We start from the raw sequence: 23,793 nt of genomic DNA, 5'->3' as shown, positions 1-23,793 counted from the left end.
AAAAAGGGGGGGGAGAGAGGGGGGGGGGGGGGGAGGGAGGGGGGGAGGGAGGGAGGGATGGATCCCATTTTTTTTCCTGACAGGGTAAATGCCCCAAAATCTTGCTTCTAATTTTTGTCTTTGAAACATTACAAACAGCACCTCATAATGGTTTGCTTTATTTTTGTACATACTTTTACATTTTATTCCTTAATGAAATTAATCCTATCAACAATCTCACCCTTATCAGTATAACTCAAAAATCAAATATCTTTCGATGGTTCTGTCATATCACCCATCAGTTCATATGCCTCGCCATTTGTCCCTTCCTTTGTATTTTGTATCTGAACAAGTTTGTATGTGTGCTTAAGCCACAGCATATCAGTTAATTATCACAGCAGATTGGCATCCATATCAATAATGGTACTAAAAATCTTTCATTTAATTAATTTAAATAGTATACTGTTACCCAAAAACTTTACATTATACTATGTTCATTAACAAATGTCCAAAACCCACAGAGGTTTGTGTTGCTAAAAGGTACATTACATATACGTTTTGAATGACATTAAACAATGAAATGCTATGGGAAAATCTTGCAGCATGCTGCTGAGACAGATGTTTTTTTTATTAGTTTTCTCTTTCTACAAACCATGAATGCTTCCACAGATGTTCTCCACCCCCTCTCCTGGGGTTACTGCCAACATTTTATAATAATGAGCTTTTATAGAGTGCCATCTACAAAAATGAGTTTCTTCCATGGAAATCCTTGGATTTTATTAAGCTGTGGTTCTTTTTGCCTTACCTGTAGTGGAAAGATGTATCACTAAGTTCATGTATACATACATAAACAACTAAGAATCATTATGTATGTAGTCATATACATACTTTTTTTTGGAGTGGTGGAAGCTAGCAGTTTGTCAGAAGTGAGTGGGCTAAAATAAGTTTACCTTATTAGAACAATGGAAACTAAAACAATTGTTAGGTTTTCAAACCACTATAAGAACTGGGAAGCACAGGAAAACTCCATCTTGGATGCAGCTCTACAAAAATCTGTGACAAAATCGGAAAGTTATTTTCGGCCTGGAATAACCAGAGTGTGGAGAGTCATCCAAATTTCTTTTTCAGTTTTACTTAGTTTATGTTCCGTTTTCTGTCAGGGTCAACTTACTGCCATCCTTCCTAATAAAGTCTAACATGTACATGCCTTGACTTGTTGGGTTATCAGTTTTTTATTGTACCATGGAGGTTTTATGAACATATCGGTCAGAGTGACAGGAACAGTTTGCCATGTACTATTGAGAGAACATACATATCCAGCAATAGTTTTGGGCCATGTCCTCTACAGACTGATATTTCCCCCAAATTGGCTTCCAATAAGCGTTAAGTTTGCCTTAAATGACTTCCTGTTGTCTTAAGCTTGCTTAGACAGAAGCGTTTCACAGGATCAACTGTTATATCTGGACATGACACATTTCCAGTCTTGCTTGAGTAAAATTTTAGCTCATTTTTTCCACAATGACCAAGCATGGGAGCATTTAGGCAGTTAGTTTCCTGCTTTTGTATTCGCTACGTGTTGTCATGCATCCCCACTCTTCCTATCTTTTCAACAAATTTTGCTCTTCAGGGGTTTTCTTATATGTATAATGTTTTGCAACACTGGTGTTAGGGAAATGTTCATCCTGAATTTTCTCAATTTGCTCAATGTTGAATTATCTTGCTGTCACAAGAGGGCAGTAGATGCTCAAGCTAAATAATTCAAATCATGTGTCTATCCAAGAAGTGACAGCAAATGTTCCTTTCTGTGGACTACTGCCTAGGAAAAATTATCTTCTCTCTTCTTTTTGCACACATGTTTGTATTTCTACCCACAGTAAGACTTCGCATAGACTTCCGTTAATTTTAATATCTGCATTTATGCCTAAACCAGACATTTACCCCAACTCTTAACTATTACTAGTCTATTCTTAACCAAAATGCAATTCACATCTTACCTCTAAAACTAAGCCCTACCCTAAACAAGTGGGTCCATCACATCAGGACCTTTGGTCACAATAAGGCCCATTGGTCTTCAGGAGGTTAGTCATAAGAAGAATATCTAAATAACCAAACACACAGTATGTTTTGCTACCTTCACAAGGACTTTGCATTGACTTAAATTCATTTGTCATTCATTTCTAAGGCCGAAACCAAACCCTAATCTTATCAATCAAGTTTATTTGTATAGCACATTTCAGCAGAAAGTCAGTTTAAAGTGCTTTATACGACGAAAACACAAAAGCACTAAGTTATAAAGAAAACACCACGCAGTTAACAACTGAACAAAAATTCCATTTTGATGAGCGCCATAACCAAAATCATACACAAAAATGTTGGTCAATGTTTCATTTACTATGGTTAAAAAGCAACCCTAAACAGGTAGGTTTTTAGTCTTGTTTCAGCTGTTTTGCAGATTTCTGGATGTTTGTTCCAGTTTTGTGGTCCTTAAAGCTGAATGCTCCTTCTCCATGGTTGGTTATGGTTCTGGGAATGCAGAGCAGACTAGAACCAGAAGACCTGAGTGATGTGAAAGGTTGCTACAACAGCAGATCTCTAACGTACTTTGTTAGAGATTTGTTGAGTGATTTGCAGATCAACAGTATTTTAAAGTCAATTCTCTGAGCTGACCTAACCTTGCTCAATTCAACCCCAAAACACCATTTCTTGTGAGACCAGGTTTTGGGCTTGATAAGGAGCAGTCGGTCCCCACAATGTAGCATTTGCGAGAAAAAAATGGTCCTTACAAGGTAAGAAACACATACACTTGGTGAACTCATGGAGTATTCCAAGACTGATTCTTAAAAACAGATGCTTGGAAACAGCTGAGGCCAAATCCCAAAGGACGGGGCTTTTAAAATACCTGATTGTGATTTTTTTTTTTTTTTATGATTTACATATTTGCCAGTGAAGGTGATCACTCCTCAGTCAGCAAACACCCCAAAGTGGAAGAGGCCTTTGGATTAGTATCATCCATGACTTCATTCAAACTGTATTTGTTTCTGGGCATCTTTGTTTCCTGAGCTTTTTCCCCACTAGCATTATGACCCCTTCTGTTCTCTCTCCATATAAGGAATTTGCTGATCTTCTCAGGTCTTTTCCTTCTTTTCTCTTCCTTTTTTTGTTCCCCATCAAACCCCAGCTATATGCATTTAATCTGACTGACCCAGACTTAAGGAAATTTCTACTAAGTCTGCTATAGAGTGCCAAGAATTCTGCAATTTTTGTTTGAATGACAAAATATAAAAATCTTTTTTTTTTTTGTATCCCATGATACAGTTGTCAGATATAGTATGGGGGAAACAAACTAGATCTGACAGTTCCAGGGTAGAGTTGACACCAAAGATGCAACTTAAAGAATTTTTCTTGACAAGAATCAAGTGCAAAACTCTAATTTTGTTATAAATTTTTACTAATCAATACAGTCTTTAGCAAGGCAAACTACCTGTAGCCATAACAAGGTCTTGGCATAATACCAGCAGGATATATGATCTTATCAGGAATTAAAATGGTTTCCTGACATAGACCTCCCTTTTTAACAGTAACTCCTGTATTTTCTGTCGGATTCAGGTTGGAGTTATTCCAGACAGGAAAAGTTAGCTTTGCTTCAAGCTAATTTTGAGGTCTGGAATTTACATCCCATTGGAACAGTTGTTTAAAATAAGTTTTTTGTGCAATCCAATAGTAACACTGGGAACAAAATTGATCTTCAGCATGATACCACCTCCATCCTTGACATTTGTTTTAGTGTTCCCAGGTTTCAAGACTGAAAATTGAGGACTTCAAGGACATTACCTTGTTTGTAAATGCAAATAGTCACACCTGAAGGCTTCGGATCTGGAAATTATTTCAGAGTGGCACCTTCTCAGTCCATGGTGATGTTAACCCCACCGTACTTTGGACATGGACAATATATTCCAGTTCAAGTTTCATCCTTAATGTTTTCTGATCCTTTTCAAACCACTTTGTTCTGACGGATTTGGTCAGATAGTTGAAGTCTGAAAAAGCTTAAGGGCTTGACGGACGGGAATTAACATCCCTCCCTCTCCATTTATTTCCTATGTTATAATTGCTTGCTCCTCTCCAGCCAAGCAACAGGCGAAATTTGTGCATGTGAAATTTCAAGCTCATACATGTAGATGTACACATGCAATGCAACAAGAAAGTTGAAAATGTTAAACTTTTGTTGCTGCCCCCATTGCCATTATTGCATCCCGTGTATTGGGTTCAAACTTTCACCTTTTGCTGTTAGTCGTCATTCCCTCTGTGTTGAGCCTATTCAGTGTTCCGACAAAATAATGATCCCAAACACACATCAAAACTGGTTTTGGAATGTATAAAGTTAGCCTGACCATTGCCGTCCTTGGTAATTGTGCCCGATTCTCATCTCCCTTCAGTGCTCTGTCTGGGCTTTCTCCCAATGAGCTGGATTTTTTCCAGTGGAAGTGGAGGATGGTCGTTTATACCCCAGACAATGTTTGGTAAGCTTCATAGCATTGAACTGACACATTTCATATATCAAGGCCAAATGTTAGCCATTAGGTAGAATTTCAAACTTCAACAAAGTCCACACCTCTAGGAAACAATCATTTCTCTATACAGAAGGGAGCCCATACTCTCTGTACAAATTAATGAGCGTTGTTATCAGGCTTGGATAAAGTGGGTTTCCACTAAGTTTTCTGGCATGCTCTGACCACAACCCTATTTGAAACTCATGGAGTTTGTTTTAAAGTTAAGACGCTTAGCCCGGACACCAATCAAATGACCTCTTTCATTCTTGATAAGAGTGGTAACACATCCAGCCAGGGTGACGCAAGAGACTCATTCACAACTACATGTTGTTCATGACGTTGCTTCCCATGGAATATCATGAGGAACATTGTCTTAAGTTTTGTTTAAGGGTTTATTTTTATATTTAAAGCTGCGTCTACCACCATGTGTAAGTTGGAGAAAATCTTTTTAAAACTGGCAGGAGATGATTAGAAGGAGTTAATTTCATGGCAAGTAAAACCAGGAGGGGGCTTGTTGTAAACACCGTCTGCAGCCTGAGCTCATGTCTGAAACCGAAATGCACAGAAAAATGAGGGATTGAAGGAAAGCGAAATAAGTGTGTCAACCAAAGGATGGCCCAGTGTATGGATACAAGATGCAATGTAAAGGGGATATGATGGGCTGACTTTAGGTGAGCGTGCCTTGGTGTTTAGTCTGAACGCAGTAAAGAAAGGCATGGGGGGGGGGGGGCACTGAGCGAAAGGAAAACAACAGGGGAGAAACAGGGGAGATGTAGAAAGTCAATCCAAAGTTATGAGAAAAAGGAGGAGGATTTTGGAGGATCATCAAGAATTTGCCTTTTAAGGGGTACAGTCTCCTACTTCCAAGCCTTACAAGCTCTTGCGTACTAGCCAAAACACTCGAGGGAAAAGCAATAAACAACAGAAAAGAGCTTGTGAGGAGCAAAAACAATTTTCACCCTTAAGTAATTTTAATGAACATGCCTACCTTTTCAAAAAAAAAAAAAGAAAAAGTCAAAGGCACACATGGCATCCCCATCTCATAACATGTACATTATTTCGCTGAATAGGTGGGTAATCTTTGGGACAAGAAAGTCATTTTCTGTCTGCAACAAAGAGACCACTGCAGGGTAAACAAGAGAGGCCCTCAGTCCACCCTGAGTCACTGGATCCTCCCGCAGCATCCCAACAGCTGCCGAGTTTTTCTTGGTCGTCCCCCGCACAATACCAACAATGTGTTGTTGCTGGGGCTAAGGAGTGACTGCCTGTATCTGGGAGCAGGAAACGGAGGGGAGCTGAGGAGGAGAGATGGGTGGGGAGGTAAGAACAGAGAAGTAATTGTATATGTAAGAGTGAGGCAACCGTAGCAGAAGGGGCAGACGCAGGAGGAGAGCGAGACGGAGGGGGGAAAAGGAGAGACGCATGTTGTCTTCGGGATGGGGGCACCGGGAAAGGAGACGGAGATGAAGGAAGCGCAGGATGAGGACATGAATCTGAGTTTTGATGCTTTGAAAGAGGAACCAGGGATGTAGGGAGAAAAGGAGGGGGCCAATCAACAAAAGTCGTGTTTTACAATACAAAGTTGGGGGATTCTTGAGGTAGCAAGCAGCGAGGTGTTTTTAAAAGAGCGTGTTTTGATAAAAGTTGTAGAGAAGGGCAGAGAAAGTGTATACTTCAGAACGAGAGCCAGGAAAAGGGGAAGGGCCTCGGTCTCCTCCTCTCCAGCTGACAAAAACAGCTGCCCAGGAGAACGGAGGTGGAGAAGACGACTCACAGGGTGAACGGACGGAGAGAAGAGACCCGACCACCTATATGGGTTGTGTCCTGAGCTCAGATTGGTGTGGGGAAGGAGAGGTGCAACCGGTGCCGGTGGTCCAAAGTTCGTCTCTGAAGAGAAGGAGTCTGGAGAGGAGTGACAGCAGTAGGATGAGGCTCGCTAAGGTTGGTACATGTGAACTAGGCGTGTGTGTGTGTGTGTGTGTGTGGGATGAGACTTTATTTAGATCTTCACAGGGCTGTTTATGTTTTGCACCATAAGGCCTCACATGCTACAGTACTTTTGAGATTTGCTTACACTCTGACTTTAGACTTGAAAAAGCATGTTATTTCTACCATTTGTAGCACATGGCTGAGGAATCCTGAGGATATTGTGTAGATATTGTCAAAATCTCTGGGATTGTTATTGCTCAATATATGACTGCAGTTGTATGGTTCTGTATCTGTTATTAGGATCATCTTGAAGGTTTATATTTTAGGGCTAATACTGTGATGTATCCAGTTTCTGTCCACAAGTTTGTTTTCTGGTTGTAATTTCTTCTGTTTTTGTCTCACACCTGGTTCTCATTTATTTATTTTGCACCTGAAATAAATAACTCTCTCACACTTGGCATTAGGGATGTGCAATATGGCATAGAATTCATATCACTATATATATTATAATGGGTAGCGGTAACAATGTGTATCACAATACGATTTGTATATACCGTATATTCTGGACGATAAAGCGCACCTTACTATAAGCCGCACCTACAACTTTTTTTGAAAAAAAAAACAAAAAACAAAAAACTGGAAACACACATATTAGCTGCACCAGGCTATAAGCTGGTATCTCTGGTTTTCCACAAGGACACAGCAGAGGGCTGCATCCTTAATAAATCTGCTATTAAGGACGCAGGACGCAGCCCTGTGTCTTCAACGCCGAACTATGGATTTGTTCACACCGAGCTTACGTGCAGTGGCTCTATTTCCCTCCTGTACTGCCAGATCGATACTCCTCAGCTTAAAAGCTGCATCTTTTTCTTCATGTTGTTTCCATGAGGGGGTATGAGTTTGAAGACATTTTTCCATCGTGCTTGCTGCTAGCTGTGCTTGCTGTTCTAAATGAAAATTAGCACTTTCTTCTTTTATTTACAATTTTGTACTTCCAATCATTCATTTCCTGCTAAAGAGCCCCCTGGTGGTTGAAGAAAAATCAGCAGAAAAGCCGCTCCTGGCTATAAGCCGCATGGTTCAAAGTGTGGGAAAAAAGTAGCAGCTTATAGTCTGAAAAATACTGTATCTTACAATAGAAAGGGAAACAAAATCCCATACTAATTGAGAGTAATGAATATATTTGTATTAACACTCATTTTCATCGATGTTATTTGTTTGTAACTTTTGTTTTATGCTGCTTCCCATCATTACCAAGTCTTCCTTAAAAAGAAATAAAATTTTAAGTGAGACCTGGCAATCTTGGGCAGCAGCATAACAATGATGAAGTGGTTTAATAAAAGTTAAATAAAGAAATAAAAAAATCGATCTCTATATAGAACACAATAACCTTAATGTAATGGATGTCTACATTAAATCCTGCTTTTTATTCCCGGTATTGTGACTGGAACTTGTAGTTAGCAGCATTGCTAACTACATATGTCGTTTTAAGGTGGTAAAGCAAATTGCTTGTATTTTCTCTCTTTCACACACTTTGCAAATTAAATTATACTGCTCCTGGTCTGACTGTTTTACCCTCCTGTGGTCTAATCTTGTGCATGTCCCGGCAGAGAATGCACCAATCCTGTGTGTGTTTTTACAAATCGCTTCCCCGCTGTCTGACCGTGGCATATGCAGAACTCCTCCTGAGCATTGTGCTAAGACTGCGGGAGTTAAACACGAACCAGGTCCAGATAATTGATGTTTTCGCATCTGCCTTTTTAATGTGCTCTTCCCTTGTACTCTCAGCCATGCTGCTTCCTGCATGCTCTGTTTTGATTCCAGATGGCTACGTCATCAACAAACATTACCGCGGTTAGCCAGTAGACTGCAGATCTCTATCGTAGGCCAAATTTCGTTTCTACTGTATTCCTACTTGACATTATTTTGATAATCATCTCCCACCTGATACTAGTTCAAGGTGTTCTCTGTTATGCTGTTCGATACTAAAAATTGTTTCATTTGGTTCTAAACAGTCTATTTTTTTTTTAATTTAACCTTTATTTATGCGGGGTTGTCTCATTGAGATCTACGATCACATTTACAAGACAGAGACATGTTTGATAAAAACAAAATATTACAAACACAGCAACAGAAAAAGTAATTAAAGGATTTGACTCAATTAAATGAGTTAATAAAATATGAGCTAAAAATGCCAATGATCTCATATCTAGTCCTATTTTAGCCTATGTCCCACCTGGTTTGAGTTCACTAATCATCTCACATCTGGTTGTAGATTAGTAATTATCTTTTAAAGTATTCTTCAGTTTTACTTGCCATGTCTCATCTGGTTTTAGTTTGCTAATGAGCTCTAACTGGATTTCAATTCACTAATCATCTCACACCAGGCTGTAGTCTTCGCTCCTGCTTTGTAATCTTTAAAAGGGGCAATATTAAGTATTTTTCATGCACATTGTATCATTTTATAGCATAATCAAGAAACAGTTAGCTGCAGTTGTTGTAAAAATGCTGTATATGCCAAACACTACTTAATTTAAAAAGAAATTTGACTTTGCAATTTGCTGTCTTGAATTAGGGCCTCTTTAAGGAGATCCTACTCTTGCTCTTTGATACACTGCAGCTAGCAGAGCTTGTTGTGGATGCTCAAACTAGATACCTAGTCCACTGATGACGGCGGATAAACTGTTTCTCTGTCACTGCAAGTTGTTTCTTCACCATTAGCACATTTAGCACAAAGTATATGATGTTGATTGACAACACTAAGACCCAGCTCCTGGCTCTGATTGGTTATTTTTAACCAGAAGTCTCGCTTTTCTTCAGTCAGCAATAGCAGCTCATGGAGTAAGTGGAGGAGATTGATCTGTTCACAGATCATCTCACACTACACTGTCACAACATTGTGACAGCTTTAACAAATATGTAATTTTTTTTTTTTTTATAAAAGTTACATACTGTAGCTTTAATGTGCTGGTGGTGTTCTTCCCACCTTTGACCCGATTGTTTTTGCAATAGACTGCAGACCTCCTCTGCAACCTCAAACTATATAGAGAAGGAAAACTAAACTATAAATTGAAAGATTTGAGTACAGGAAAGGATTAGATTCCAAAATACAAAATTCCCTTTCCAAGTAATGTGAGAATGTATTTTCTTTGTTTAAAACATGTGGATAATCATGGCATCATAGCACATCTGCGCAGCTACAATGGCTCTGTTGTGGCGACCATAGCGATGCCGCGAAGCTATCGTCATGTAAACACAGGCAGGCCGGCCGCCTGCCCTGGAGCCACCAGAAGAACACTCAGAACCCCGACCTCTGACCCACAGTCACAATGCTCTGGAGCGTGGCTCCATTTCATCGTGTTCTATGAACATTCTACATGTATGGGAGTGTGTGCCTGTGTGTGTATTTGGTCCCAGTGGCTCTGTATCACATGCAGAGCAGCGTGGGAATGTGAAGCTTTCTGGACTACGTCATCCTGTGGTGACTGACCCGGACAACTAGGGGTGTGGGAACTGGTCGGATCCAAATTATCCTGAGCAAGAGGAGACAAACATGTATCTATTTATGGTCGTTTTTCTAACGATACAATCTTTTAAAGTCATAATTTGTTGATGTTTTCGAAGACGCGTGAGGCATATTGCTGCTCAGAAACGTGAACTTGATGATTTGTTTGTATTTTTCTGGCATGAACCACATGTATATATTTGTAGACCAAACCAAGATCTTTCTGGACTAACAAGAAAAAAAAAAACATTTCTCAACATGATTGCATAAAGAACTGAAGACATGGCAACAATATTGGGAAAGAGACGCTTCTCAGAATATAAATAGGTTCCTCACATTAAATTCTTATTTATTTTTACAAGGCCTCAGGAAGAAATAATTAAAGATCCAGTGACTAGTAGTATCAGAAAACTCATAATGGGATTCTTTTCAACAATTACCCTTCCTTATGCCAGGACTCTTGCGTAGCAGAGTGTCAGTAAAAAAAAATAAAACATTTTTACAGCTGGATTCTGGATCAGAACACCACATGGCAGCAAGAGTCAATACCTTTAAAGGGGCAGTATTCTGTAAAAGCGACTTTTGGAGCTTTACAGCTTGTAATAATATCATTCTGTCACCAAAAACATACCAAGAGTATCATCTTGATTCCTTGGGGGACCTAGCTCCACCTTTGAGTATGACATTCCTCCTTGGAGCTGCAATTTCCAAGTTTCAAAGCTTCCGACTCACACAGCAGCTCTCCGCCATGTCTCCCTCACTCAGCTCCTTCAGACTAGTCAGAAGTAATTAGCTAACATCTGGTGGAACTGCACACTATCTGAGCTCATTATGTGGTATAATCAGTGAAAAATGTTGTGAAAGGGTTAATAAAGGAGTGATGTTGTGATGACTTCCTGAAGGCAGAGTTACAGAGGTATCAGTTTTGAAAGAAACAGAGGCCCAATTTCAGGGAGTAAAATTAGGAAGTAAAATGTATTTTAAGCCATATTTGATACATACAGCAACTGAAGGTAACAGTTTCTTGATTGTGCTATAAAATGACACAATGTGCCTGGACAACATATAACATTGCCCCTTTAAAAAAATAAATAAATAAGGTCCACATGCTCTGCTCAGGTGATTGAGTCATAGATCAGAGGGGATACATGTTCGGGTCTAAATGTTTTGAGTTTTGGAAAAAAGATTGAAAACAGTCACATTTTGGGATTTGTCCTCAACACTCACTAGCTATGACTTCTTTTTATTAACGCACCTCTGTTGATCTGAGAGTTACATTTTTACAGGCAAGCAGACATCTGACTTGTGCTCCAAAGGGCACAAGTCTGAGAGTCATTAGCGGACTCGCATGTAAGTCAAACATAAATACAGGAGTTGGTCTGACAACTTCATTTGGCAGAGGAAGGAGAGCAGTGTGCCTGCAGCTTTGTTCTAAAGCTTTCACAGTAACACTAACTAGGAGAGTTGTCAGTTTCCCTAGTGTAGATAAGTTGTTCCTTGAAGTCAGGAATTTTTAAGTGTTGGTTCTGGAAATTTAATTTAAATTTCAGAGACACTTGAATGGAATATTCTGAAAATGTTTTCATCATGGTTCTAAGCCTGAGCAATTCAGACTAATGCCTAACAGACTGAGTTTGTTTGAAACACCATTCAATTCTTAAGTATGTTGAACTTTAACTAATCCTGGAAAATATCTATTGATTTTATTTTAAATATTTCAGCATTTAAAACTGTAATTTCTACTGATTTATTTTGCAGTAGAAAAATAACTACTGCAATAAAATATTTATATCCTTTATTGCAATTGGAGTGTTTCCATTAAATTAAAAAATAAATACATTTAAATCACAAGTGAACAGGTTTGTTCACTTGGTAAGTCATTAAAAATCCTGGCAGTGATGGATGTAAACAGCTACATGAGAAATATTCACAATTCAGCCATGGCGTTAGCGCTCACCTATCAACCATCAGCGGAGATGTCGGCATCTTATTCAGACGTTGGAGCGACAAACCCTTTGTACTTGGGAGTGGCTACACTTCCGTCATTTTGGGGAAATTGTGGCTGGCAATTTTACAGAAAAGCGATGGATTCAATACTTTGGAATAACAACTTTTTATGAATTGTGTGACGCTGTGAGAGCTCTGGTAAAGCCAGCTGAACACTGTTGTAAGAAAAAAAAATCATCCTACTCTTTCCTGTCGTCTTCTTTGAGGTTTTCTCCTGTAGTATTAGCCGACTGTTGATCACACAACTTGTGTAATTCGAAGACTGTTTCCATTGCAGTTAAGTGAAATACATAAGGTTCTTTGGCAGAGATAAGTTTCCATTTTAGCACAATCCTATCTGTGGAGATCAGCAGATGTTTTGTACCGACATATGACAAAAGGAAACATAGTAAACAAAAGCATTTTTTAATAAATGTTATGCTCACAGATAACACCTCAATGGTCTGGCTACTGACTTTGGGTTGGTCCATCTTGTGAAGCTAAGATTCAAATTGTTGACTAACTTTGGTTCAAAATGTTTTACGCTCCTTATTGTTGCTTACAAGCAGATCCATATTTTCTGCATGGATGATATTTGTTATCCATATTGAAAACTTATGACAAAAGTTTTCAGTATTACCAGTAAATAAATCCATTTGATACATTCTCATTAGAAAGACCTTTTTTGGTCATGTCATGATCATTATGTATTTGATGAGATGACTCAAAAGGCTCTTTTTGCATCAGAAAAACACTCAAATTTCATAATCTGAAATAGGGTGACATTTGGACATAAAATATTTGTTGATTCTTCTAGTAAGCAAGAACTTAAAACTGCACACATACTCTTTTGCCTTTACTTGCACATGCTGTTAACTTTCAAGTCATATAGAAACTTGGCTTTGTGTCAGGAGTTTTATATATTTTTGTTTTCCTGTAATTTATTTTCAAGATTAAGTTTAGATGACCAATATAGGTGCCTTTAGCCACAAGCATTCACAGCAAACACACACCCGTCAGAGGAAGGAACAGTGACCAGTGAGACTTAAATACAGACACACGCCTCGTCCCCTAAGAACGGCAAAGAACTAAACAGAATGAAAATAGATGCAACCCTGACACTCCTTGATGTGTGGGGAAGAAAAAAGGAAGTACATTCCCCCAATAAAGCCCATGCCTTTGGAAGACTGTCGTAGACTGGATTCCTGTGGCTTGCAAACAAAGATCTGTCCCAAACTCCAAGATGGATTTGAGGAATGCTGCTTGTTTTCATGTAGCAGTCACACAGATGAAAGCTGATCGAGGGAAAAGAGGGGGAAAGACACAAACCATTTCCTCCCTCAGTACGTCTCCAACAAATCCCAGCTCCGCCCTGAAAAGAAACACCCTCTCCCGGGAAACTATGCACCAAAATATTTTCTTCTCTGACACGCAAAAATGTTGAGCTGGACCCACCGAGGTCTTCACAGAGAGGATTTTATCAAATGCGAACAAGTGCTTAGTTGTATCCTTTCTGTATCTCATGTGTTCTTCCCCAGGTTTTTTGCACATTTAAACAGCTGTACCTGATCAGGTTTTGGCTTAGTGCTGTCTTGTACAATCCATCATTGTCAAGCTACAAAGCCCCCTGCCCCTATCTTGACCCACCCTGTCCAGCCTCATTTCCTCTTGGCCAGGGGTTCCTTCTCTGTCCAACTCTCTGTCCAAGGAAAAGGAAGGTCCAAGGCCTTCCTTTTCCTCTGGACAGTAAACTCCGTCTTGCAGACAGAGCAGAAGACCACCTGTTGTTCCCTGTAATTTGTCAAGCAACACGGAATACCTCAGTTTGTTGTCAGCTGGGACCATTTGCTGTGCAGTGACATTTAGATTCATGATTCAGTCTCGGTGTTTACCAAAAGAGTATGAAATGTCTAAATTTATTACCTTGGACTCAGTTCCATACACAGTAACCACAACTTTCTTCCAAAATGACCCTCCCCCACTTTACCCACAAGTTAACCCCTCATTCCAGACCAAGCACCGACTTCCTGTCTCACTTGATCCCCTCGTATGTTGTTAGTCCACCTTTTTTCACCTCTTTATCCACTCCTCCTCTCTGGTTATTTCTGTTCATGCATACCAACTGAACTTTATACACATTCTGCCACAATAGAGCCACAATTTAAAATGCATTTTATGGGGATTCAGTGTGGCTGACCAACAAAGCATACTGTAAAGAAAAAAGTAGATTCCACAGTAAACATCTTTTTCCTTTTATGGTTAGATGGCAATGTGATAGCAGAATTTAGTTAAGAAAGGAAAATGTTTTACCTATAAAGTAAATGTACAAATGTGATATGTGCAAATTACCATTTCACATCAAATTAACGTTTTTAAATCGTTTCATAGTTTATGAATTTTTCCCGTCAATTTTACTGTTTTTCAAATACAGAAATATTTCTTACAGCATAGTGCTGGAGGGATACGGTGGTGTGAAAACATTCTGTGGACTGACGAGACAAAATCTGAACTCTTTGGAAGGTTTGTGTCCCATTTGGCATAACAGTAACACTGGAAAAAACATATACCAACAGTAAAACATGGTGGTGGTAGTGTGGTGGTCTGGGCTGCTTTACTGCTTCAGGACCTGGAAGTCATGCTGTGATCAATAGAACCATGAATTCCACCAAAACATTCTGAAAGAGTTGAAACCAACTTGCATTCCGAAGCAGGTCAATTATCCAGAATACACAAGCAAGTCCACATCTGGATGGCTGAAGAAAAACTAAATTTAGACTTCGGAGTGGCATAGTCAAAGTCTTGACCTGAATTCTATCAAGATGCTGTGGCATGAGATTAAAAATGCTGTTCATGTTAAATCATCCAATGTGGATGAACTACAACAATTCTGCAAAGATGACTGAGCCAAAATTCCTCCACAGCTTGAAAAGACTGCAAGTTATTGCAAATGCTTGATGGCAGTTGTTGCTGTTAAGGGTGTCCCAACCAGTTATTAGGGTTAGGGGGCAATCACGTTTTTAAAATTTGATTTCATTTTATTTATTTATTTTTTTTATTTTATTTTTTACACAGGGCCATGTAGGTTTGGACATTATTTTAAGAATCCAGATATGCTTTAATCTTCTCCACAACTTCCTCCATGACCTGTCTGTTGTGTTGTTCTTCCATCTTCGTTACTTTTCGATCTCATTAACAAACATCTGAGGCCTATTTGACAAACAACGACCAGTGATTGCATTGGGATTTTTTTATGGTATCAGAATAAAGGGGGCTTAATGTAAATGTCCACCACACTTCCAGTATATATACTTGCAAAATATTTTTTCCTGTTGCACATTTAAGTGTTACTCTGTGTCCTTTTCATACATAAAATTCCAATAATATACATTAAAGCTTGTGCTTTTGATATGAAGGAATGTGTAGAAGTTTAAGGCAAATGAAACCTTTAACAGGGCTCTGTAGGTCTCCATTTTTCAGTCATGAACTGGAAATCTTTGAAAAGAAAGAACAGAGTGCATTACTGCACATGCTTTTTGGTAAGTGGGGGTCGGGGGGGTCTTACTACACATGTCATAACTCAAACTTCTATTTGGCACTACTATACTGTGCAGCCTTCTCATGAGTGCAACACATATGGAAGTGACTAAGAGACTGTAGGAGCAGACAAAAGTCTCAGACTGGAGAATATTAAGAGCTTAAAGTTAGAGACGGGCAACTTGAAAGGAATGCATGTGCATTCATCTATGAGTATAAGGTAATGTTGACTATAAGCACTTTTTTAGCTTTAATTATATTGAACTATGCATTAAAAAAATAAATGCTTTTACTATTGCAGAAATAAAACTTGGAAAGATTAGTTCAGCTTTCAAACACTGCAATCTAAAGTCACAGTTTAAAAGATTCAGTTAAAGAGTTCAAGCTCTTGGATGCAGAGAAGTTCTAATTAAAAACTGGATAAATGTGATAAATTGCTAATAATTTTTTTTTCAGTTGCAATTTTCTATTTCACCACTAGGACATGCTACTGACCCACAGTGAAGCATTGCTGCCTCTGCTGGGATGTTTATGCATAGAACGGACTACAGAGAACTTTTAACAGAGCAAAAAAATAAATAAAAATAGAGTTGGATAAAGAGAGATTTTCTCAAAGTTTAGATCTCTAATACTCCATAAAATTGATATTGTTAAGCTGATAAATAAAATTAAGATGTAATATATTGAACATGTAGTCACAATAATCCTAACTGTGAAAAGCAAACGGCATATGACTTAAACTTAAACCATTCATTTGCAAAAAAGTTATCAGCAAGCAAACAAACATTAAATCAGATGGAGATGTGACCACAAAGTGAAAAAGTGAAATACTATTTTTTAAATATACAGCTGTAAAGTTTTTCAGAAGACAACTGCATATATGAGAAGTTTTTGTCTGGTTAAATAAAGTACCACAGCACTAAAACAAATTTTTTAAATATATTTGTAAGTATCTAATTTAAACTGTTGACTGGAACTTTGCTATTTTAGTGCATTCAGTGTTACAAGCTGTTTATCATTACATAAACTGTTCTACGGTGATTTAACTATCAGTCTCTTAATACAAGTAAGGATGAATATAGCTAAATCTTCTTTAAAGTGCATCTTCAAGGTTCTTTTAAATGGCAAAAAAACATTATCCGAGGCAAAAATTTGGTTACCTTAATGAGTCTCTAAATGCAAAGACAAAGCTATGCCTCAAAAAAGAACATAAGAGTTTTTGCATCCCAGGGGCCTACATAATTGGATACATAATTGGAGGAAAGCCTAACCAAACAGCTGCCGTTTGACTGCTGAGCTCAAAAGTGTTCAATATGTTCATAAATAGTTAAAACTTTCTGTATGTGCAGGTTGTTTTTATCTGCGCAGGCTGTGACGTTCTCCTTCAGTTATGTCACTTTCGGCTATCGTGGTAAGGGCGCCACTAGAGGCAGAGCAGTAAGCAGGGTTAGGTAACACCAGTACTAGCATCCTCACCTTTTGTTTTGAAATATGGGCCGTATTTGCACCAAAATGAAACCAAATGAAAAGTTGAGATGTTTCCAACTTTGTAATTAGCTGCTTTTGTTACAAAATCTTTTCCACATAAGAAGTCTTGCAAGTCTAGAACCACCTTTAGCCACTGTCTGTAACATGTGAAGGCATATTAGGGACATTGCAGATAGAATAAAAAAATCATGAGTAAATTTTCGACAGAAAAATTGTGAAATTTTTAGAATAATCTCAGAAATATTCTAGAAAAAAGAAAAACAGATATTTCTGAGTTTCAAAATTTGAAACTTTTGACACTCATAAATTTTCATTTTTTCTAGAAAATACCTGAGATTGATCTCAAAATTTCTGAGTTTTTTGGCAGAAATATATTCCTTTGTTTGTTATCTACAATGGCCCCAATGCTGTCGTAGGAACGAGGCAGAAAATCTTGATTTTATTATGTGGTTTTTTCCTATTTTTACCAAAAGATTTTAATAATTTATCTTACAAACATGGCATCCGTGTGTCTAAAAGTCAAAGTTGTGAGTTAAATAGGTTTCATTGTTTAAATTATAATCACAAAACATTATGAATAAAACTCACCCTTTCAAGCACTAAAACAGGGCTTGAAGGCTTGAAACTAAGAAGTTTCTCCGCTGACTATATTATTGGGTGATTCAGCCAATCTGAAATCCAGGCCCTAACGCTCCCCTCCTGGAAACGACCAATCAGGCTTTTAGCTCACAGTAATAGTACTCCACACATGGATTTAGCTCCTCCTCACAGTCCCAGATCCCAGGGAGGACCAGAGCAAAGAAAACAAGTTACCTCACACAGTCTGTAGCAGAGCATGTAACAGATGGCTTCACTGGGAATGAGGCGCTGCATCTGAAACTAGGGGACATGATGAGCGGGAAAATGAACAAGGTAAGATTGGGAGAGGGGTCAGACAAGTCGGAAAGTTTGAGGGTTTGGTTTTAAGTTATCTATGACTGACTTGTATGTCTGAGTGCGTGTTAACAGAGTGGAAGACGGATGTATGATGAGGAGTTTTCATGTGCAGCAGTGCTTCTTCAGAGTTGGGCTCTTTAGTGGTTTTACAAAACTATCATTCAGGATTTTGGGGGGTTAAAACTTGATCTGCATACCAAATTCTAGATTGCATTTTTCATTTACAGATATTTTACCTCGTCTTTTCCTCTCTCTCATTGTGTTTGTATGGGAGAAGCATTGACTTCTTGCCGCCCCTCTCTGGGAACTTGCTCAAAGTGTCGCACTTCATTAAGCTGACATTAGACGTTATGAACAGAGGGTCATGTGACATGTTCAACATTCTCACACACACTCACAATGTTTCAGCTATTGCTCATGAGCAATTTTAAGAATACACTGGAAATATTTATGAAACTGGTTATTTCAAAGGCAAACTAGTTGGTTCTGATTATTCTGAAAGTGTAAAATTTGGGTGTAGCTTTCTAATGATTTCTTCTTTTAAATTACAATGTTTTTCCATCTGGGTCAACATTTCCTTTCCAAGGGCAACAGCTGCACTACTTGGATAGAAGGCAGGTTTCTCGTCATTACCAGGGTGACCATTATATAATGAAGTTGGAGGAGTTAAGTCTTTGATTTGTAGCTAATTTGACCAATCATGTGTAATCACAGATGAGTTAAAGTAATTAGAGGGTCAATTTTAAAAGACAGGTCAGCATTACAGCATTACTCTAGGTTGGTGCTCAATTGTGACAACACTCCGTGTGTTTGCATGTACAGCTATGGTGCAAAGGTTTCCCAAAAGCAACAACACAAGTTTTGTGTGTTTGTGTCTTTGCCGCAAGTATTGATTTTTAAAGTTAAACACAAGGAAATTAGATTTTGACTCATTTATTTAACTTCATTTATTTAAAAAAAAAAGTGATGCACATAGATGCACTGAAAAATATTTTTTGCAGATTTCTGATCTCAGTTTTTGTAAGCCTTTCTAGACAGATCTGAGTTGAGCACAGTTTCTATTTGCTACATCTCTACAACAGTGGAGAAAACGGTACCTTTCAGTCTTCCGAATTATATAGATGGAGAGGTTACGTCACACTGTAAGAGTCACTGTTTCTTGCCTGGTAAAAATCAGTCCCTTGGTCTATGCTTTATTTTGTACAGTGGGTCTGGATCCTCGGCTATTGAGAAGTGATTACTTGCTGGAGAAATAGACTTTGAAGTTTTAACAACTGGATCTTATTTTACCCAATCACTAACCTATCGCCGTGACATATGTAATGCCCGTTTGATTAAGTTTAGTGTGCTGTAAACAACCTTATGGTGAGTAGGGCTACAACATCTTTGCCAGCAGTAAAATGTCTCAACCCTCCCATGGTCTTAGCGCAACGCTCAGGAAGAGCCCAGCAAATGTCATAGTTGGACAGCAGAAAGTGGAGGGGGTTGTCCCATCATACCATCAGTTCCCAAAACCACATTTAATGAAAACTCATAACCAGCCAACCCAGACTGTGCACAGAGTAAAAAGGTTGCAGAGTTCAAATGACCCCATCTCTTAAGAACACGGGAGGGTTAAGCACTCCTCTAGCTTCAACTTTAATTGGTCAATATTTGGAAGTGTGGTTAACACGGACTGAATGGTTTTGTTCACACCTTCCACTGCCATTGACAAACTACAACTAAAATGACGTGGAATAGCAACATCAATGTTCACAACTCCGAGACAGAGAACTGAAGGCACAGGAGAATCAAGAGGAAAAACTTAGGAAGGCAATGGCCAGCCCAGGGTTTTGCTGTTATATTAATGCAAGTATGAAATATTCATAGCGCACATTTCAAATGTAGTTAGTGTCTGCTACTAGCAAATAACTTTAATCAGTTCATACTGATTAAAATTGGTTTTCAAGCAATTTGCCATTTAGTTTGTTTGGTGCCACCCTATGAATGGGAGTTGTGTTCCTTTAGTTGGCACAGCCAATATAGTCAAAATCATCTGGGTTGGCTGAAAAGAGTCTCAGCAGATCCTGGTGGGCAGGTACAGCTGCAAATTTAAATTTAAAATTCACGCTATACAAGCTTAGCAGTCGAGCAGAGAGTAGCACAGACTTGGAGGTATGAATTAGGTCTTAATCCATTCTGTCAACACAAGGTCGTTTCAAGAATTTCTATACTGTCAACGTAAAAAAAAGCATCAAAACATAATGTCAGGTTGTCAAGATTTAAGCACTCACTTTCACACCCAAGCCTCATAAAAGAATGACATCTAATGCATTAAGCAACTGCATGGTGCAAAGACAGAATTCACTTTGTGGTGTTTGAATATTGCAAGATCTTGTCATACCCCAACAAGATGATGTAGATTTACAATAAAGATTTAAAAATTGTCCAAAAGATTGTCCAGAATTTGCACATAAAAAAATTATAGGGATCCTAAAAAAACTACAGTGAACCACAGCAGACCTCTGATTTTTCATGGTTCACTTATCACCTATTTATGTATTCCTCTGTGGAACATGACTCCAACTTTGGCTATTTAAAGATTTTTTAGTAGCTCATATCTACAATATTCAAAACAAAATGCATCTCGAGAAGCTGAAATATCTAGGCACAAAGCCACCTGATATGCTAATGATTGCCGTATATAAAAGCAGAAAATCCAGAAGCACCAATCACTTTCCTTGGCACTGATTGGCTGTTATCCCAAAAGCAGCTACAGAAAGATTATGAATGTTAGCTTCTGTCGTAGTCCCAAAATAGCTTCTACTGCGTTTTTAATGCATATTAAGGTACATTTTGTTTTTAAACCATTAAAGTAGGCAGTTCTAAGTATTTTTATTGGCGGGTCTCAAGTATTTCAAGAGGTTGTGATGTCTTACTCTTATCGAATACCAGGGGTCCGCTGTAACGAGTAATGACAGACTGCTTTACTAATATGTCCAATAAATTTTGGCTTCCATCCTACTTGCAACAAGAGGAAAAACAGATTCGGATTAACGGCTAGATAACATTGTCCAACCTCTCCAACCTTTCCTTTTCTGATAGCAGTTCGGTCATTTTTCTTTCGTGTGAACCCATGTGGATGAACGGACGTCAACACGCATTTTAATCAGATTGGAAAGTGGCCTTGAGGTGGAAAAGTCCCACTTTCTGAGAAAACCTGGGCAGGAAATTCAAAGAAGCGTGTCACCTTCCAGCCAGGCTTGTGGGCAGCAGGTCCCATGGAGATACTTGGTGACCAGAAATACAATGTCGAGGCTTGTGTTCGGCGTACAGTCGGTAGTCTATATTTGTAATTACGGGGTGTAACTGAGAGGTTTGATGGCACATGATGGTTGTGTTTACTTGGGACACCCTCTGGTCACTGCCAACCAGGAAGCTGAAACAGAGGCTGGTTGACGTTCCCTGGAGGCACATGCAGTTACTCTGGTTGTAGATCAACACTAGTGGCTATTCATTCCCATCTTTAAAACGGCGTGAATGAGAAGGATTTCCTTCGAACTTAGTAGAAGCTAAGAGAAGAATTTCAGATTGTTCGGACAACAGCATTACCCTGGGTAAAGTCAAATACTTACTACACATCATAGCACAGCTGGAACATTTCTAACCCTAGCACATTTATATTTGACATCATATGCATACAGAATGAAGTGTCAGTGTTGCTGTAATAAGAAATTCTCTGTATGTCCCAGCCGTGTTTGGACCAGAAGTCCTACTGGGGGAGCGGAAGTGGATCATGGCAACATGCTGACCTCACTACAGGAACAGGCAGTCTCCGTTTCCCGCACTAACTGTCCCACCCTTTGGATAAATGCAAACACACACACACACACACACACAGGCACACACACGCAGGCTGACTTCCATTTATTAATACGCACGCAAGAGGTAATGCCAACAAATGATGCAGGGACCCAGATGCTGGTGGAAGACTCTCAATGGAGGGTGGAATTCAAGCTTGCAAGAATCAACAAACACGTCAGTGAATGGCCGGCCGTGTTGTAGTGCATAAACTTAGAGGCTGGTTGAGAATGGATAACTTTGGGCGGTGGAGCTCCTTTAAAACAAATTATTCTTAAGTTTTGAGGTCATATTTTTTATCGTCACTTCAGAATCTCTGACCTGCAGATACTGATTCAGCCACTTCCGATTTCCCTATAAGAACTATAAATCAACAGTGCCCCGGGATTTTTAGTCCTTTATGACTAACTGATTGTACTACTTTATTTGCGCGCTTGTTGGAGCTCATAGGTGTGGTTTTCCTAATGTGTGCTCTCAGTTACCTTAGAAACCCACAGTCATGATAGATGATCCGACGCAAACCCCCTTTTGTCCAGACCAATGAAGTTTCAGGCTTCTTCAGTCCGTTGTCTGCATATGGGATGGAGATGAACCTCATGCAATGAGTGAAGTCTACCAGGCTTCTGGTGCAGAGGTACCTGGCAGCCCATCAAAGTCTACTATTTAGATAGTATACAAATCCCAAATTAGCTCATAGCACATATTACAAAGACCTAAATAAATTTGAATGCAATAATTCCACTTACTCAAGAATTCGGTGCAGAAACATAAGGCCATTATGAGCACAACGCTTCCGCTCAAGCTAAAGGAACAGCGTCCATGTTTCATTTCTAACAGAATACAGACACAATTAAACTTCAGCGCCAGTCATTGAATAATTTCTTTCTCCATTTTACACTAATTTCTGTTTATCAAAACATAACATAAAAAGTAATAACATTAAAACCAGTTACTAAGAGCTCAAACTTACAAGAATCTTCCGTGAAGCGCCGCCATTACACCCCATATCTTTTTCAATATTAACTTCTTTTCATCAACCTGCCTAATAAAGGTCCCTCCCCCTAAGGTTACATTACGTTGCCTTAGTTTGTCGCAATTGGTCAACTTCGTGAGACGGGCAGCTGCTCATTCAATCACATTAAGAGAAAAGAGAAACTTTCCAGTGAGCAGTTCAAGAACAGACAAAATATGGGAATTAACAAACATATCTGAATAAACACTTAAAGGTACCACTTTCAAATGAAACATGTTACATAAGTTTTTTTTCTTTCTTTAAAGAAGAGGGCTACAGATCAAAGGCATAAAACTTGTTTGCTTTCCTGTAAGACGTTCATGGTGTATGCTAAAGTTTTCTCCAATTTTGATGAACACCTTTTATATTCAGTAACAGTTTCAGAAGTATTCTTTCTGGCTGTTCTACACCAATAGAACAAGACTGGATGGATTAAGTATTAGTTTGGTCTAATAGCCATGCTGCTCATTTTGAAACATTCCATGAGAATATTTTCAAGCAGCCAAATGGGCTCTTTGCACCTCAGCTTCCGCGTTCGGGGTAAAGCGGCTCGATTGTTTCCGATCCAATACAAATATCATTTACATTAGGTGCTTGCAGTGCTTGGCCAAGGTTTTTACATCGACCCGAAGCCCCAACAAGTCAGCTGGAGAAAGGTTTTAAGATGTTCGCCTCGTTATACATTCACTGACACGAAGGTGAGTTTTACTTAAACTTTGTGGCTAACGTTAGCTTATGCTAGTAGGCAATATTCTCGGACATTGTTCTTGTAAAATGTGCTATTTAAGTATCTAAACATTCTAACATTGAAAATAAGATGTATTCATCTTATTTTCAAGTATATTATGTGTGTTTATTGTTAGTGTCACAGACTAACGGGGAGGTTACGGTTCGGACTTTTTGCCTGACGGAGCTCAACAAGCCTCATAGCTTGACAGTAGCTATGAGTCTTGTTGAGACCTGGTTCAGCTGTTCAGGTTCAAAGTTGCTGCTTTTAGAAAAATATGTTGCTTCATGTCTCCGTGTTATTTCGTTTT

The 23,793-nt window shown here is 38.8% G+C and overlaps 1 protein-coding gene and 1 long non-coding RNA gene across 3 annotated transcripts in view; one reads left to right on the top strand and one right to left on the bottom strand.

The window, feature by feature from the left end:
• Positions 1–5,750: 5,750 nt before the first annotated feature.
• The window catches only part of LOC106939910 (tensin-2-like), a 28,615-nt gene continuing 10,572 nt past the window's right edge, over positions 5,751–23,793 (top strand). The window contains exon 1 of one of the 2 annotated variants that reach the window (XM_015022487.1): positions 5,751–6,467. In XM_015022487.1, the coding sequence (XP_014877973.1) occupies positions 6,339–6,467 (129 nt within the window). In that variant the 5' untranslated portion in view covers positions 5,751–6,338. Of the gene's footprint in view, positions 6,468–17,752; positions 17,881–23,793 lie in introns of those variants that run through there. The other variant, XR_001422947.1, reaches the window with a different exon arrangement.
• LOC106939911 (uncharacterized) lies at positions 21,217–23,451 on the bottom strand. Its single transcript, XR_001422948.1, has 3 exons — positions 22,715–23,451; positions 22,491–22,574; positions 21,217–22,403 (listed from the first exon to the last, which is right to left on the bottom strand). It is a non-coding gene; the product is annotated as an uncharacterized LOC106939911 (long non-coding RNA).

The sequence above is a fragment of the Poecilia latipinna genome, unplaced genomic scaffold, assembly GCF_001443285.1.
Source record: "Poecilia latipinna isolate Pla-1442-1.1 unplaced genomic scaffold, P_latipinna-1.0 Scaffold3025, whole genome shotgun sequence".
Classification (NCBI taxonomy): Eukaryota; Metazoa; Chordata; class Actinopteri; order Cyprinodontiformes; family Poeciliidae; genus Poecilia; species Poecilia latipinna.
The sequence above is the reverse complement of the archived record's forward strand: the minus strand, read 5'-3'. Positions and strand labels throughout refer to the sequence as shown.